The sequence below is a fragment of the Solea solea genome, chromosome 20 (genome assembly GCF_958295425.1).
Source record: "Solea solea chromosome 20, fSolSol10.1, whole genome shotgun sequence".
Classification (NCBI taxonomy): Eukaryota; Metazoa; Chordata; class Actinopteri; order Pleuronectiformes; family Soleidae; genus Solea; species Solea solea.
This window is the reverse complement of record NC_081153.1, coordinates 14,352,655-14,371,014: the sequence shown is the minus strand read 5'-3', so window position 1 is coordinate 14,371,014 and position 18,360 is coordinate 14,352,655. Positions and strand designations below refer to the sequence as shown.

At 40.9% G+C, this 18,360-nt stretch overlaps 1 protein-coding gene across 36 annotated transcripts in view; it reads left to right on the top strand.

Annotated features, from left to right (window-relative positions):
* Positions 1–18,360, top strand: part of clasp2 (cytoplasmic linker associated protein 2) — a 49,708-nt gene that overhangs the window by 14,716 nt on the left and 16,632 nt on the right. For 12 of the 36 annotated variants that reach the window (XM_058619575.1, XM_058619581.1, XM_058619577.1 and 9 more), the window contains exons 7-22: positions 1,805–1,875; positions 9,607–9,747; positions 12,077–12,150; positions 12,289–12,381; positions 12,493–12,638; positions 13,003–13,138; positions 13,299–13,369; positions 13,532–13,591; positions 13,928–14,005; positions 14,202–14,369; positions 15,138–15,178; positions 15,525–15,680; positions 16,302–16,325; positions 16,714–16,731; positions 17,555–17,656; positions 17,874–17,900. In XM_058619575.1, coding sequence (XP_058475558.1) covers positions 1,805–1,875; positions 9,607–9,747; positions 12,077–12,150; positions 12,289–12,381; positions 12,493–12,638; positions 13,003–13,138; positions 13,299–13,369; positions 13,532–13,591; positions 13,928–14,005; positions 14,202–14,369; positions 15,138–15,178; positions 15,525–15,680; positions 16,302–16,325; positions 16,714–16,731; positions 17,555–17,656; positions 17,874–17,900 — 1,406 coding nt within the window. Of the gene's footprint in view, positions 1–894; positions 1,226–1,804; positions 1,876–8,466; positions 8,655–9,606; positions 9,748–12,076; positions 12,151–12,288; positions 12,382–12,492; positions 12,639–13,002; positions 13,139–13,298; positions 13,370–13,531; positions 13,592–13,927; positions 14,006–14,201; positions 14,370–15,137; positions 15,179–15,524; positions 15,681–16,301; positions 16,326–16,713; positions 16,732–17,554; positions 17,657–17,873; positions 17,901–18,360 lie in introns of those variants that run through there. The other 24 variants (XM_058619609.1, XM_058619579.1, XM_058619602.1 and 21 more) reach the window with 12 other exon arrangements.

Sequence of the window (18,360 nt, the reverse complement as noted above, 5' to 3'; positions counted from 1 at the left end):
TGACAGAGAGTGTAAGTAGTAAGTAAGTAGTGTAATAGACATTGAGCTCGAGACAACATTTGCTTGCTCTATAACATCAGCCTGCAGGTAGCAGATCATATTCAGAGAACAGGACGTGTGTTTTGCTAAGTGTATATATTTACGAGGTGTAGTCGGGACGTGTATGGAATAACTGTTTTAAGTCACTAATCTCTGTACAGTAAACGGTAAGGGTTGTGGCAGTAGTTTCCTGACAGCAGGTGAAATGCACGTTAAAGAAGCATTCAGCAGACATGTCTTGGTCACATTTCATGTTCCATGAAATGAACTACCTACCTGAAGGGTTTGAGTCACCTCTGCTAAATTTGGGGTGACACTTTTTCTTAACGACAGTCAGTTATTCAGCATTGAAAGCTTGGTGTAAAAGGTGCAGTGTTATGGAAATAACACATTGACTTGTGGAAAAAAGAGAGTAGAATTTTAAAAAAGAGGAATAGGAGGACATGGACAAGTGAGGTGAAAATGAGTGAGGAAGAGCAACATTGCTTTCTGTCTGCTTTTGGCTGTACAGCCCCTCCCCCTCTGATGATTGTGAATGTGTGTGCTCGTCTGGGTATGAGAGGGAGGTTATGTAAAGGGTAACTGAATCTCTTTGCTGGCGGTCACACAAACTGGCCCACTTGTCTATCTCTCGCAAAGACCCTGTCTGAGATTTAACTCCTTGTTTCACTCCGGAGATTTCTCAGTGGGTGTGTGAGCTTAGCATTCAGTGCGCATGTGTGACAGTAGGTGGTGCTTTGTCGCATGCGTGTAGCATGCTTTGGTCTTTCGCTGTTTGCTTCCCTCCCTCTCTTTCTCTCTCTCTCTCTCTCCCTCCTCCCCTCTTCCTCTCTGTCTCTTGGAGTCACTGCACCATGTTGGATACAAAGAGCTGAGGGGAGCTGAGGATCACTGTGTGTGTCACTAGCATGGGAGCTAATGCAACGTTGCGCAGCAACCTACTTATCAACCCACTGGGAAATGCTGAGGCAAACAAGTGCAGAAGACTATAGGCTAGATTATTTCTGAACCAAGAACGTACATTAAAATGCTAATGAAAATTAGGGAACCACTTTAAACGCTACACGGCTGAGCAGCCCGGTGCAATACTAATCGTCACTTATCAGGAGACTCTAAGCTGTCTGTTGGTTGTGGACCGGCACCCAGATACCACAAGACTGACAGACAGGTGGACAGTCAGAGGAAGGTGTGTATTGCTCTTAATCTTGTGTGCTCAAATGGCTTTTTTTTACATTTGGGCAATTACTGAGCAATGTAGGTCATTGTGTCTGTTTTATTTCTGTCATACCAGTCATGCGTAACCAATGTGTCCCAACAATGAGGTTGATGGAGGCTTTTACTTGCGGCTAAGCAATTGCTTTATCTTGATTTGTCTGTGAAATCTGAGAGATTGTTGCCCTGTTACTATGCAGTCATTCCTAACTCTAAATTACACAATTTGTGTTATGATTGTGTGTTTGTTTTATGCTGATCTTAGGATGTTAGGAAGACTCTTGTTAAGTTGCTGTTGCACTGTGACTGACATAATGACACACCCACCAGTGAGCTTGCAGACAGACAGACAGACAGGCATGCAGGCTGTTCACATGTTGCCACTGATGATACTTTCTCCCGGGTATCACATCTCATTGTCCGTCTCTAGGTCAAAGCCTGGGCTTTGTGAGTGTGTGTGTGTGTGTCTCTCCATTTACACATGTAACAGATCAGTGTCAGTTTCATGTACATGTGTGTTGTTCTAACCTTTCCTCTTCTCTCTCCACTGCAGGTTGCAGGCGATATTTGCTCGTTTTGATGAAGCCTTGAATTCAGGCAACATGGCTCTCAGCCCGAGTCACGGTCAGTGTCCTTTCTCATTTATTATTAGCCATCAATTTGACTTGCGCACTGGTTTGAGAAGAGTGCATGTTTGTGTGTTGGTGGGTGATGTGCATGCCTAAATCACCATGTGCTCTTGCGGCCGTGGTCATTTGTTACCATGAGCTTCTGTAAGAGGACCTAACAGGATTAATGGTTTAATCTGTGTGTCTGTGATGCTGTGAGATTTCCTGGCAGAGCCAGACCTGAGCTGGGGGTTGCTGGTGCCTTTTCTGTTTTCTGTTGTCAGGTTTAGAATAACAGAAGTCTTTGTCGTTTGACTACGAAAGTTAGACTTGGCCACATCTCACAGCAGTGTTTCACTTTGTCTTCAGATCATAAAGATTGCCTCACTAGCAGAGTAATTCTGGAGGACTGCTGAAACAAATACAGCTGTTCCTTTTGTGCTTCTTCAGAAGGTCCAACCCCAAATTGATGCAAGAGCATTGTTAAGGCAACAATACAATGGTAAAATCATTGTATACAGTGTGAAATTTGATAGTGTCCTGCAGCTGAAGCAAAACAAACCTTATAAAGAACGTCATCGAACAAACAACATGCACGTAATCACAGCATCTGAAACGCAACAAATGAAATTGTTTAGATTGTGCTTTAAAAATACACTAATACGAGAGATGGTTGTAGAGAAGCTTACAACTAACATTGGGTTTAGCATTTGGCTTCTGAATAAATAAATTCACAGTGTAAGATCAACAAATTATAATTTAGAATATACAATGAACGAGCCATTCAATATTGCACCAATAAAATGCCTGATGTTACTCATCAAATCTCTAATGTAGTCAGAGATTTGGTAAATTTGGTGTCATCTCTGTAAGTAAACTTAGCAAAGGGGGTTTGTTCATTTGATGACATGTTTGTTTATATAATTTCTTCCCAAACTGATGTGGGTTTTAAGCTGAGTTTGTTTTCTACATCTATGTCTGCTTTTTTGTGTCTAGCAGAGACGGTCATTGTCCGCTTGTACCTTTAGGCTGCCGTGTCACTGTATCTGTGTGTCTAACAGTCACAGTGAGTTGGATAGTAACTGGTTAATCTGTAGCAGCCTGTTTACTTGGACTGAGAAAGACATTGGGAGAAACATTTAGAGGAGCTCAGGGCATGTCGTGGTTATAGTTGCCATGATGCACTCTCTGGTGGCAGGCGAGGGATCGAGGGAGTGTAGCTAATTACTCTAACCTCCCTACAGATTTAGACTAAAGTTGTCTTTTTCCTGATTTTGTCATTTTTGCAAAACAATGCATTGAGATAATGATGGGAAGGCTGCCATTTATTGGCATTTTGAATATCCTAACCATAAGTTTGTTTGTATTAGTGTATAATCACTTTCAAATAAATTTGTTTGGGTTTTGTAGCCTTGAAATAAGCAAGTGCCTTGCTTTACAGAGGTGGCCATCTTGTGTTGCCATGTTTCTACAGAAGCCCTAACTAGCCTGAGCACGTGTTTCACGTTTTGAAGTGGAAGCTTACTACACAAACGAAGAAAAACGACAGCCTTGCTGTTGTGTTAAGGTCACAGTAGTTCCACTGTTGCTTTTGGAAAAGGGAGGCTGAGCAGAGGAGTCCCCCGTTTGCTATTCAGATAGTGTCCACATCTTGTGAGTTAATGTTCTGCACTCAATATGTAAAACTGGTTCATCCAATATTTGGCAAGAAACTCCACCAACAACAACAGTGGTGGAAGGTCGAACACAGGCGGTGACCAGCTTATGACTTAACACTTAGCATTATACCTACCAAGAATTAACATTCTGATCACACACACAAACACAAATTTGTTCTTTACTTGCTCTTGTCCTACATGTCTTTTAGCCAAGCTTTTGGAGTTCGCTGTAAAGGGTTTGTGGCAGCTGTTGTTTAGAGGAGAGAGAAAGAGGGAGGGAGGGAAAAAAATTGAGGGAGGAAACAGAAAGAGATCTCTTGGAGTAGCCGAGTCACAGCGCTGTGCCTATCACTGCCTTTCCCTGATTCATCATGACAGACACAGAGAGAGATTGAACAAACGAGAGGGGTAAAGATAAAGGAGAAACAACAGAGGGAACTGGAGAACAGAGGGAAAGGAGCAAGTACAAAGAAGAGGCTTATTTTTTACTCGTACACACTGTAATCATGGCAATTGGGGGAGGGAGGGAGGGGGAGAGAGAGATTCAAAGTTGTCAGCATATCAGTGCTCTGGTTTAGATGTAGACTACAACTGCATGTGTAAAACAGAAAATTGAGGTGTCGAATTTATAAAAATGTCTCCACTATGTCACAATGAATAAAGGTATAAAAAGCCTGTGTGCCAGTCTGCCAGAGCATCGTTAATATCATATCCAGGTATATTTCCTTTCCATTGTTTTTGTTTAATTCATATTATGAATGTGAAACTAGCAGGACATTGTTAATAGAGATGGTGTCACTTGTAGGCTGATTTAAACCCAAGATTTAGCTTGGGGTTGAATGTTATCATGTGCACCACAGAAGCCAAATGGGTCTTATATTAATACTGTGACCTAACTTTGCAGTGCTTTTCCATGCTTTTCCACTCCCACCTAAATTCTTTCTGTTGTAGTAACATTAAGATGAAATTTGTGGTGGTCTGTGCTGGCAGCCTTTCTATCTCTAGCTCTTGCTCCAAGACAAACGTTTATTTATTTATTTATTTATTTATTTATTTATTTATTTATTTATTTATACATATAAATAAATATTTTTGTGTTTGTACATATGTATGATGATTGGTAATTACGAACAATCAATCATTTTAAAGATATGGTTCATTATAGCTATCTCCACTTGTCTTGACTCCAGTTTTGAAGAGTCAGGCTTGACTGCTGTTAAATATAGATAAAACATAATGGACTCTGCTCAGAGTATTCAGTGCCTCTTTTTTCTGGCTCTTTAAAAATGTTCACGTCAATAATGTGGTGTATCGTCATCAAGTGTGGCAGTTTATACAGGACAAAGAAAATCACTGTTGTGCATGCCATCTAAATATAGCTGCAAAACTTTAATTTCGGTGTTGTTGCAATAGTTGGTCTCTCAAATTAAAATAGTAATATGTATGTCAGTTACAAATTGAACAAGATATTTTCTGGCAGCAAAGGACAGACATTAATTGTAATTGTAATATACTAGATTTGAACTGGACATGTAAAGATGTATTCATGACTAAACATTGAAATTAATAAAGATTTCTTTCTCCGTTAATATTGGTAACTTGTAATAACAATAATAATAATAATAATAATGAATGACCTGTGTTAAAAACTTAAATCAAAATGAAGCTTCCCTCATTTAAAATGAATGGTGTTTGTGCATGTGTGAAGGTGAATGCACCATGTTTCCTTGTGACAAAGTAAAGAGTGTCTTTGCTACTTGCAATGTCCTAAACTCATAGGTCATGCGATTTTGAAAATGAGTTTGCCCAAATGTAAACACACAGACATGCTCACTATGGAAGTTGTGAGATATTTGTTTCCTTGCAAATTGACTATCAGCAGCCGCAGCAGCTTTTGTTGCTTGCACAGTACTTAGGTTTTGACAGGGATTGAAGCATACAAATATACATACACTCACTCACACACAGTCTTTCGCAGACATCCTCATTCTGCTTCAATGCATCTCTGGCTCTGCAAAGGAGACCGTGACCCTGTTTCCAGGCTAGGCTGGTTGCCATGGCAAAGCTTTCCTCTGAATATTATGGTTTATCCTTCTCCTGCACTTGGGAATGGGAACTCAAATTGTACCCGTGTGTGTGACTGTGTGTGTTCTGTTCTCTATTAGTCAGTGTAGGCCTAATGTGCGTTTCACTCTTGCTGCTTGATGTTAGAATGTATTTAACTCTCTACTACCAGTGTATAGTGTGGTTATAAAGTATGCTCTTCATTTTGTGTGCATTGTTTTGAGAAGTAACCGTTGCTTTTAATTTCCCCCAACAATAACCACTCATCTCTGAAGATAGTAATAGAACTTTGCATGAAAAGCTGTGTGGTTTTTTTATTCTCCTTTTCTCCTGACACTTGCATACCTCTTGTAGTTTATTTTGGAGCTGGTGCAGTCATGAGCTTTTGTCCCAGTTGTTGCACTGCTTCTCATGTTCTCTTTTCCATTTCATTCTCAAATCAGTATCGGTACTGGGAAATAATCTTTTGCATGCAACGCCGCTCCACACCACATGGTCCTCTGTGAGTCTGTGTGATATTGCATGTCCCCCTGCAGCTTTAGCAGATCAGCACAAACACAGGCTCTCTGTGTAGAAGATGCCTGGCTATGCTCTCAGAGGCATGTTAAGATTTTCAGCTGTAATACATGAGATGATGTCTCCTGCAGTGCTCTGGCAGATGTCCCAGAAAGGAAGATCTGTCTCTTTACTGTTACTGTTTGTGTTTAGTCTGGTTTGTGCAGAATGATGAAGTTTTATGATAAAGTTATAAACATGAGCACTGAGCGGACCATTTACTCACACACACACAGAATTTAGTCAGTATTTTTAAATACATACACTATTTATCACCATGTTAGCTTGTTTTGTCACCTTCTATGTTTGTTGTCAGTATTGTGTAACTGAAACTGCTTAGAAGTTATAATTACCTGTAGCTTTTTTACAGTATGGTTTATTTGAAGCAGAGCCAGTGCTGCCACCAGGTGGTCACAGCTGAAACCTGTGTGTTAAAGTGTCTTCATGTAACCATGGATGTTTTATTTTTTTAGGGGTGGGGGAAGCTCACCGTAATACATCCTTATGTAATAAATCACAATTTTAAGTTGATAACTAAACCATAAACATGTTGATGAAACTAAATTGGAAATGTGCATGTGTACAGGTGGGCTCACTGGACATCTCTTTTTCTGTTTGCTGCTTGATTCATTTGAGAAGCTGTTCTGCACAGGTCGCCATGGCAACAGCATGTGTGCAGTCTGGGCTCTCATTTTCTCTTCATATATCCCACACACACACACACACACTCACTCTCTCTCTCTCTCTCTCTCTCTCTCTCTCTCTCTCTCTTGCTCTCTGGTGTCTTCGCCTTCACCCTGACACATTTATTCCCATGGGGACTGACTAGACAAAAGCAGGAGATGCTAATCATGTTAATATTAATGCAAATGAATGCTAAGATTCATTGATGCATGAGTGCTAATTGCTAATTGCTCTGAGTTTTGATAGATTGAAATTAAATCCATTAAACTCACCTGATACTGTTAATTTATTTGGTGTTACTGCTGTCTTTGTCATAAAATGTAACCGTTGTTTGCACTGTGATTATGCATATGCATATTTTTTAGTTGTCTTGGCCACGGCTCTTCACCCTTTATACTGCTGACCAATAAGATTTATTTTAAACCTGGGTTTTTAGGATGTGGTATTTATAAAGCTATTGAGGAAAATTGTTGCTAAATGTCATCTGATTGAAAGACAAAACATTAAAATATAACTTTGTGTATGTTTTTCCCCTATATTTCCTCATTATATATATTGTGCTTGGAAATAGTGTTACACTGAATTCATTTATTAGCTTTGAAATATGTAAATCAGTTTGTTAAGCTGTAACAATGCTGTATGGGTTTACGTGATAGATATTATATATCGTGCCACAAGAAACTGCAGCCTGCAAGTTCACCTGCATATACATTTTACTTCTTGTGGACAGTATTGAATGAAACATTTCCCCCATAAGGGCCAGGAGTGAAAATAGCTACTGTACTAAACGTTTTGCAAACATTTCAAGGCAAGATGCCAAGTAGCTGCTGGAGACTGTGGGGTGAAGCCTTCACTCCTTCAGTTCGTCAATTATTGTAAATGATTCATAACCCAGTTTTACTATATATATATATAATAACATTATTTAGGGTTATACCAAATTTGTTTTCCCCACTGCTCTTCTGAAATGCATGGTAACATTCTCAACCTGAAACAGGAAGAGCCATCATCATAGTTTCATTTCCAGTCCACTACTATTCTGGACTGCAGGGTCAAAACAATGAAGATCATGTCATTCTGGCTGCACTGTGTGTTTGTACACAGGTTTCTGTCTGAGTGGGAGGGTTATGGTCTCAGATGGAGGGGTGTGGTTGTTTCCCCACCCCCTCAGTCATCACCCCTCCTCTCATAATTCACGCAACATCCTTTGTCCTCATGTGGATGTGAAGAGAGAACGGTTGGCTTTAATAAATGGGTTGCAGGTAAATGTAGCTGCCTAGAAAGTGTGTTAAGAGGTTGGTTTGAATTGTGAATGAAAGCTAGAGAAAAGGACTCTCTCTCTGGAGTGTGTGTGTGTGTCTTCCATGGTAATGAGCTTAGGTTCGCTGGTCTGGCAGAGACACACAGAATCTGATGTTAATATTCTTGGGGTGTTTGAGTGTGTGTGTGTGTGTGCATCTCACTCCTTTCCTCTCCCGTCACACACACACTCGTAGCCCTGCCTCCGCACTGGCTGCAACACCATGATGTCACCTCTCGTCTGATTGGCTGTGAGGCTGCTGAGAGGAGGAGGAGAGATGCTGGGAGAGAGAGGAGGTGGAGGATAGGTGGAGAAAACTGATAGAAAATGCCGGCACTTGTATGGGTGGAGGGGTTTACAGCACATTGCTGTGAGGTGTGTGCACACACGCTCATGTGTAGCTGTAGCTCCAATATGAAGCGTGTGTGAGCAGCGTTCATGTGTCTTGGGGTACGGCTTGGAGAAGAGGGGTGACCCCGATACCACACCCTCCCTGAAGCATGAGGCGACTTATCTGCCAGCGGATCTGTGACCGTGAGTGCAGGGATGGACCTGGGTGATTTAGCGGTGTTGATGACTGAGTGTGTATATGTCGGACGATAGAGGGAGGATGTACGTGTCTGCTTCTTTACATGTTCCCTTCGTGCCTATTCGTCTCTGTTGACTTTTTTGTGCAGGTAAGTTGATGCAGGAGTTTAATGTTAGGGTGGTGGCCGTGTCGCATTTCTCTAGGGATGGTTGTCAAGAGCGACCAGAGCACAAGTGCATTCCTATGCCAACAGTTTCATCTCCACAATGATGTGTGTGTGTCCTCCCATATTGTCTTCCACAAGTGTTTTGCTGGCTTATTCAAAAGGCTGCACCATTGTTGCCTGTGTGTTTCAAGTTTCACTTTTTGCTTTCTAGCCAGCCATATTTCTGCTAGCATGTGGGTTCCAGAGACTTCTGTCCATCACTGTGTCCATGGGTGGACAGTTTGCTCGTTAGATGTGTTGTTAGGCTCTTAGAGGTGATTCATTATGTGCATGAGTTTCCCTTTTTTTTCTTACTTGCACTGTATTTGTAATTAGTATTGATTTATTGACTCCTGACCAAGCTCTCTGAAAACTACAACCTCCTCCATGTTTAGCATCTCGTTTTTACATTTATGTCACCGTTCACTGTTTGTAAACCTCCTCAAGCTTCTTATGCTCAGCATCAAAGGAGCAGTGAACATCTAAGATTATATGAAATACCTTACAACCCATGTGTGTGAATTATTTATACATTTTTAGTGAACATATTTAAAAGGCTGGTCTCCGGAAAGCATTTCAATTGCTCCTCTATTTACACTGTTTCTTGGTCTGAAGATAATGATGAGCAAAGTGTTAAATCACTAATAATTGTTATGTGTAGCCTGAGCTTGAATGAGTGTTATTTGCTCTGATTTGGCAAAGCATTTATGTAACAAGCACTTGATAACTGTACTTTCTCCTCTTGCTTTAAGATCGTAATTTTGAAGATGACGACAGTGTGGATGGGAGCCGTTCTTCCTCGGCTCAGGCTGCCTTCAAGGTCCCAAAGGTTCCCAAAAAGCCTGCAGAGTCCTCGGCTGCACGCAGACCCAGTGCTACTGGCAACAAGCTAGGTACCTAAATAAACGCACATTTCCACCCACACACAGTGAATCACATGTACAGCAATATCAGTCAGTAAAGTGTGTTTTCTATCATTTATTCTGGCAGCCAGAAGATAACCATTTACTCAGTGTGCAGTCCGTTTCCATACCCAGTGCTCACTAGTATCATTTTTTAAAATTAAAATTTTGTATTTAAAGGTGAAGCTGATGGGTTTTTTTTGAGCATCAAACAAAAATCTACAGAATGAGAGACAACTCAAAGGATCAAAAAGCTTGAAAAGGGTCCTCCTTTTGTGGGCAAATTACTGTTTTATTTTGTATATACATTAAGGTGAAAATTCCATAAGAATTTGACACAAGCAACCACTTCATTAAACCATAACATTATTCAAATTATTGTTAGGTCAGACATTTGTGAATCTACACGCCTACATGCACATTCATGTACATATCCTCGGTGCTTGTGCTAAAATGCCTCAAGAGATGAATCACTTGGACTTGCACTCAAACATTTGTAATTCTATACATGACTTGACAATAATACCACCATACAAGATAAGCAATAACAAAGCCGTGAATCATAGGGTTACAACGACTATTTTGATAATCAATTTTTCAGTTTGAGTGTTTGCGTTTTCAGCTTCTTAAATGGAAATTTTTTCCGGTTTCTTTGTTCCACATAACAAAGAAATCATTAAAACTGAATAATTTTGGTTGGCACTGAGTGACAAACTCCCTCTACTTCTCGTCAGAAATCTGATACCCTCTTGCGTCCTTATCAACCTCATACCTTTGCTCATATCTCAAGGCAGCAGATCTGCCTTTGAAACCGTTTTTATGTCATCCTTCCCGCTGCACAGATAAATGGTGTGGTTATGTTTGCTTTTTCTTGGCATCCATTGATTTTTATATCGTCTTTCTTTCTATTGGAAGATGGCTGTGTTCACGCGCAACCATGCTGTGTCAATCCGTGCTGCCTGAATAATAATGTCATAATAATAGTAATTATATCGCTGTCAGCATACATACATACAGTTCACTTGTAGGATCATTAAAGCCTTATTGATAATGAAGTGGCGTTCAGAGGCTGAAATCAAGGAGGTCATTGTTACTTCCAAAGACTGGGATTTCTTTGCCATCGAATTGTAATATGTGCGCATTGTGGAGATGGTTTTGCTGTAAGTCTTTGTTTCTTTTTCTTAATTTTTTTTAAAATTCATTGTCTGGCTTTTCTGCTGCTATATGTGAGTCTATGTGTCTCCATGATGGCAGTGATTGGAGGACCTATTGTCTGCATGTAGATGAGAGAACGCCCACACACTCTGGCAAAGCTCAAACAGACAGATATTTCATTTCTGCCATGTGTTACACTAACAGAAAAGACTGCCAAACACAAAAAAGTTAAAATCCATGTTAGGTTCTCTCAAAGGCCAATATGGTCTGTCATCACAGCAGCACATTTGTGATAAAATAATTGTTTCTTAGAGGGCTGGGCAACACAAACACTAAAACATAATACTAAAACTAATATTGCTGTATTTTTAGGCTACATTGCGGCACACAATTGTGATATTTTGAAATCAACCATTCAACCATTTGATGCATGTAGAACCCTCTAGGGCTGCAAATAACAATTTTTTTTTATAATTGATTATGTTACACCCTGAGAGGCTACAGCTAACCTGCTGGCTACATTGAAACCACCTCCGTATGTGGTTTGAATCGGTTATGGAAGAAATCTGATGTGTTTTTTAGCTGTCCAAACTGCTGAAAAAATCAAGCTAGATACAATCTGCTTTAAAATCTGATTTGTGCAGCTGTGAATGGTTTTTTCATTAGTAACAATCTTATTTTAGCCTGAAACCAGACAGAAATGATTTGTCCTGTCTATATTCACTTGTTGCCTTCATGTTCATAGATACTCTTTAGCTGCTTCCTCTCATAATACCTTCTGTGTTCTCTCAGTGTTTTATTACTCCCATCCTCCTGGATTGCTCGCTCCATTCCTGCCATCTTGGTGCGCATGCTTGCGTGCGTGTGTGTGTCTGCTTTCTTTCTTTGCCTTGTCTTTCCCTCTCGGTGGGGAGATAGAGGTAAGGTGTGGTCAACAGAGCTTCCAGCCCCCAGAGAGAGATGTGATTGACATTACTGTTGCTGCCAGGAAGTCCATTAAAAACACAGGCTGCTCTCATGGACTGTGTAGCATTTGTGTGGAACTGGACCTCTATTTTTTGCTGCTGTTGTTTATTAAAGAAGAATTGTAAACTTCTCAGAGCTTGTATAATAAAGATGTCCACGCATGCACACGCATTTAATTGACTCTGCTCTGTTCTTCCAGTATCTAAGGAAAGTACTGGGGGAGTTGATGAAGATGACTTCATTAAAGCCTTCACAGATGTCCCTGCTGTCCAGGTACATGACACTCAGGAGAATAAATGCAAGACAATCACACATTGCCTGATTGCGTGACTTTTCTGCCAGACACCCTGAGACTTTTCTGAAAAAGCTCCCTTCCCTCTCTCCTGATTGTGTCCCTCCTTCTCTTTGCAGATCTACTCAGCAAGAGATCTTGAGGATAACCTGAATAAAATCCGTGAGATCTGCTCTGATGATAAACACGACTGGGACCAGAGAGCCAGTGCTGTCAGTAGTTTTACCTTCAACCCTTTCTTCAGTTTTACTGTAACAATAAAATAACCAGATATTTTTTGTCTTCATCTGATCCTTAATGGCGTCTTTGACATATTTTTACAGATGAAAAAGATTCGTTCACTGCTGGTCGCAGGAGCAACCAGCTACGACTGCTTCTACCAGCACCTACGGCTACTAGACGGAGCCTTCAAGCTGTCTGCTAAAGACCTGCGCTCACAAGTGGTCAGAGAGGCCTGCATCACTGTGGCGTGAGTATTGATTACAGATACTTTTTACTTACTGGAGGGTAAATGTATAAAAAATAGACCATAACATTTTCCAGTGTGCATTCATAGGTGTCTATTATTTGATGTATTTTCCCTCCTGGCAGCAGATGTTTGATTCTGCTAAATAAACTTTTTTGTACCTGAAGTGGTAACTAATTTATGTGGGACTGTACATTTTTAACAGGATTCTTGCAGTTCTTGAAGTGCAGAGTGTTATGAGAATCTTTTCATTCTAAGCTTCTCATTTATGCTCATGTTCTGTGGTTATGGCCTGTTAAGTGTGACATGTGGTTTTTTTTTTATATTTGACTTAAATTTGCTGTGTTTTTGTCTGTGGTTCTTGCAGCCACCTCTCGACAGTGTTGGGTAATAAATTTGACCATGGAGCAGAAGCCATTGTTCCTGTCCTGTTCAACCTCATTCCCAACTGTGCCAAAATCATGGCAACCTCTGGTGTGTCAGCTATCCGCATCATCATACGGGTTAGTAGTTTTACAAGCACACAAATTCATTCATCAGTTGTTGTTTTTTTACATGCTGTACAGTCAGTTTGAGTGCTACTGCTATAATCTGAATATTGAATTTTCATGAATCTTCTATGTCACACACACACCCACTCTCTGCTCTCTGTCCTCCGTGCAGCACACACACGTCCCTCGGCTCATCCCTCTGATAACCAGCAACTGCACATCCAAGTCTGTGTCTGTTAGAAGGTGAGGTTATCAGGAGCACTGCAATGACAAACAGTTTAAGTGGGCTATTGAGCAGACATCACATAATGAAAAGGCATAAAACTATAATCAGAATGCTCATGGTGATGTTGTTAAATCATTGTTTTTGTGGTGATGGAACTGATGGAAATATGTCATTTACAGGCGTTGCTATGATTTCTTGGAGCTTCTGCTACAGGAATGGCAAACCCACTCTCTAGAGAGGTGAGGATGGATGTTTGACATGGTGTAGGCATGAATATTTGTTTGTGTGTGATTTATTTGTGAGTATATTAAAAAGACATTATTAAGAGACTGATGATTATTCATCCTCCTGGTCATGTGGTGTTGCTTAGCTTTTAGTCTAGGTCTAAGTTCTCCAGGATGTATGCAGTCATTGTAGACTTACCTTTAAACCTGTTTTCCTCTGACAGCTCAGGCAGGTCAAAGTGTGTGTGTGTTTGTTATAAATAATCGGATAATACACCGTGACTGTAAACTAAACACTTTGTTTTGGTGTGATGTCCAAAGAACAAATTTACTTTCAAACTTGTTTTGCAGGCACACAACAGTTCTGGTTGAGAGCATCAAGAAGGGAATTCGAGATGCCGACTCAGAGGCCAGAGTGGAGGCCCGCAAGTAAGACATAGTCACACAGGCATTTCCTAACATTACATCATGTGAAAGAGAGGTCGTTTTAGACATCTCACCACCCTCCTTTTCCCGTTTGAACTCTTTGCTTGTTCTCTTTTTTCCATCATCTCCTGACATTCTCCTTTCTCATCCTTTTTTTTCTTCTTTGCGCTTTTTCTCTGCTCACCTCTGTCCCTCTCAGGGCCTACTGGGGTTTAAGGAACCAATTTCCAGCAGAGGCCGACTCCCTCTACAACTCCTTAGAGTCCTCGTACCAGAGGACCCTTCAGTCTTGCCTGAAGAGCTCTGGCAGTGTGGCCTCACTTCCTCAGAGTGACCGCTCCTCATCCTCCTCTCAGGAGAGCCTCAAGTAATCAGTGCTCAATACTGTGCCTCCATAATTTGCTTTGAGTCTGTGTTTATACCCAATACATTACACATCGAGTGTTTTGTCAGGAACTTAATCTCCTATGTTCTCAGTCAGTTACCGTAAATAAGCAAAAAGTATTCAATTAAAGGGAAGTGGACTGACTCCAAAATCTGCACTCATTCATCCACTAGAGTTAAATCTATGAGGAGGTTGCACAAAGAAATTCTTAGAAGGCCAATAAGTGCTTAAACCTGTTGATCTACCCTAGCACTTAAAATGTATTATTTTGCTTTGTCAAAATGTTATTAATACTACAGCAATATTGTAACTCTGCTTTTATCATATTATTGATTCTTGCCCATGAGTAGTCTTCAGTGCGATTGCATTTATTGTAAAGCCTGTAGTTGAGTCTGAGAATAAGCAGAATTACAGTGCTGACTCAAAATTTGTATGCAGTTTACACACACACACACACACACACACACACACACACACACACACACACACACACACACACACACACACACACACACACACACACACACACACAACTGCACCTCTCTCTCGTGCTGGAGCACTCACTCATGCTCATGCATAACAATACCATTGTTTATCATGAAACCTTTGACTTTTTGAAAGATAGCATAATAAAAATTGTTTTGGTCATACCGCCCAGCACTAGTACCACCACATCCTAATTATTATCATTTGTTTGTGCTTTTGAATGTTTTGCTGTGTATTGACCCAGTTCTCTCCCTTGTCTGTCAGTCGCCCTCTGTCTTCTAAATGGTCAGCAGCTCCAGGGCGAGGTGAGTCTCTCTCTCTCTCTCACACACACTACACTACACTGTGATGTAAAAACAAAAAAACAGCAGCTCAGTCCATCTGTAAATATATCATGTTCATTACCATTATCTTGCTCATGTGCAGTCCTGTACAATCACACCAAGTTATGTTTTTTTTTGTGGTACAACACACTGTCGCACAAATGCGTACATGTGTGTCTGTACACACACCTTTTTGTGTATTTCGGTTTTGGTATCAATATTGTGTACGTTTAGTGTGGTGCCTGCATGTGTTTGTGTTGTCTTGTATGTTTATCCCTTCTTCACCTCCATCCCCACCCCAACACTCCTCCTCCTCCTGCCCTATCAGTCCCTGCGGGTTCAAAGGGTGGGGTGTCGTCGGTGTCCCTGCAACGTTCCCGTAGTGATGTGGATGTAAACGCAGCGGCAGTCGCTAAGCACCGGCACGTCGGAAAGGCTGGGGGGGGAGCCGGCCGCCTGCCCCCTGGCTCCTACTCTTCACTGGGTAAGGGCTGTGTTGGTTGCGTTAGACAACTAATCAAACAGCGCAGACACTGGCCAGCATGCAATCAGCCGGACATTACACAAGTCAGCTCAGATCAGCTTAGAGGTAACACTGTTGAGGTGGAAGCAGGTTAAAAACACATCCTCTCCAGTGCAACTCAGCTTATCCTTTTCCAAAACAGTCAATAGGAATGGACTTTCTAACTCACACACCTGAGTGACTGGACTGGTCTTTCTCCTCTCTGCTCCTGTACTCTCTTCTCCTACTGCCTCCTCATTGCCTGTTACTGTTTCCTCTATGTGTATCAGTGTTGTGTGTCTGCATGATCTGAAGAGGAATGCTGTCTCATTGTGTTTTAATGTTGATCCCTACATTTGCATCTCTGTCAAATATTCTGTTACTAATACAGACTGTGCTCCTTTCTTCTTGTCTCTCTTCTCTCTACCCCTTTTATGTTCCGTCTTACCTTATTACTTTTCCGACACTCCCTTTCTTTGGATGATCCCTTCTTTTATATATCTTATTTAATATTTCTTTCAACCCCTTGCTTTTTGTTCCCCTTCATTTCTTTCCTATTCCTTTCACCACCCCCTGTCTTTCTGTCTCTCTTTGCTACTAAAGATGATGCCTCTGATAAAACGGATGGTAAGATCATCTCACTCTGATTCACCAGCCTACTCATGTTTTTTTTTTTTCTACTGTAACATTCCCTTTCCTCACTTCAACCCAGTCCATTTCACTCCTTTTATTGCAATATGTGGCTACAGCGCCCCCTGCTGCCAGTTATACATTCAACCATTATTTCTATCACTGTCCCACGCATCACATCATGAATCTAATGAATTACACCTTTGATGCCATCTGCTGCTTTATCACAGTTTAATCTCATATTAAATATTGGAATGAATTGACCATTAACACCTGTATGTGTACATTATGAGTTTTATTAGAACACAAGTATGTGATATAATTGTATATACTCAATGTGGTAAATATGGTATTTACGGCATGCTCCCTCTTTGTCTGTCTGTAGGGACCAGGTCAGACAATGGTAAGATGGTGGTTAGGTGGATATGTTTGTCTTTGCTTTTTCTGGGATGTTCTAGTTGGAACATGTTCATCAACAGTTTCTAAATTGTGACTGTTGATTTTGAAGTGATCAAATCTTAATCGTTCCCTCCATTATATATTTGTTTCCTTAGTGGTTCTTATTTATTTCTTAGGTCAGATATGGCATTGCACCGTCTTAAAGAAGACAGGGTTGCGTTTTAAATCACTCAATCAATTATTGAAGCAACATAATTGCCAGTCAGTGGCCAGCAGTCTGACCAATCATCGCATAGTACCTGCTTAAGCACGCTTGGAACCTCACCGGAGCAGGTACTACAAATAGTACCTGGTACCAGGTACTATGCTAGTGGAAACGCTACTTAAACCGTGGCGGGGCGAGGCGAGTAGAGCCGCTGGAAATGCACCAAATGATAACTTACAGAACTTTCAGTAATTGATTTATCAGTTAATCCATTGTGATTAAGAAGCAAATCAGTATTTATGTAGTAGTGCAGCTGCAATAACAATAACTCTCAGCCCCCTAATTATTAAATATTGCAACAGGTCGCCATTTTCACCAAATCTCTAACAAAGACTGGTCTCCAATCGACTGAAACATCCCTTTTCCATTTGTGTGTGTGCATTTGCCTGAATCTAGCTGTTTAGTTTAGAGTGTGATCATTAAGCTTTCAGTATTAGTTGCTTTTTGTCAACTTTTGTAGCTTCTTTGAAATTGGGCTGCTCACAACCTGTGGATGTTAATGCTGAGATGTGTTTGCAGGTTTTTCTGTGTATTAATTCACCCTTCGTACATGTATATACAGGCCGTGTACGTACCAAGCAGCCCCTGTCCACTGCCAGCAGCATGTCCAGCCAAGTGGACTCAAGAGGACGCAGTCGTACCAAGATCGTCTCCCAGTCACAACGTAAGTACCCCTGAACACATAGCATGACTTCAATCAGTTAAATGGCTGAAAATCGGAAAAAAGTCCTTTTACCACACAACTTACATAGCAACACAAATGGTTTGTGTGTATGTGTGTGTGCGGGTGTGTGTGTTTGTAGTACTTAGGAACTTTCTGTGGAGTTTGTTTACATATTGCCTTCAAGGTGGCGATAAGATCCGTGTTTTTGTGCCTTCAGGTTCCGACGAATCCGATTGCACACCAGGTATTCTGTTTGTGTGTCAGAGTTGGTTTGTGTCTCTGTGTACCACTGTGGGAAAGGTGGCCCACCTGCTATTGCTGTCATTCTGATCAAGGTGTTTTGTGTACTGAGGAGCGAGCGTGTGTGTGGTGTGTTGTTTTTTTCTCTGCATGCTGTGTCTCATCACTGAGGATGGTATGGTGGGTGGTTTAGTTCTGCTGCTCTAGCCTGGCTTTGGCTGTTGTTCAAGTTATTTAAAAAGCTGTACACTGTAAAATGTGTAACACCAGCCACTAAGCTAACTGCTTTGCTATACAGAAGCAGTACTGCTTTCCAAGACTTCTAATATAATGCTTGTGTCTTACTCGGACACTAAAAGTAATCAGAAATAATAAGTGATTGCAACAGAGCTCATTGTGCTGATCACATGTGGAGATTGGAATAAAGGACCAAATCCAAATTGTCAAATCCCAGACCACAGATT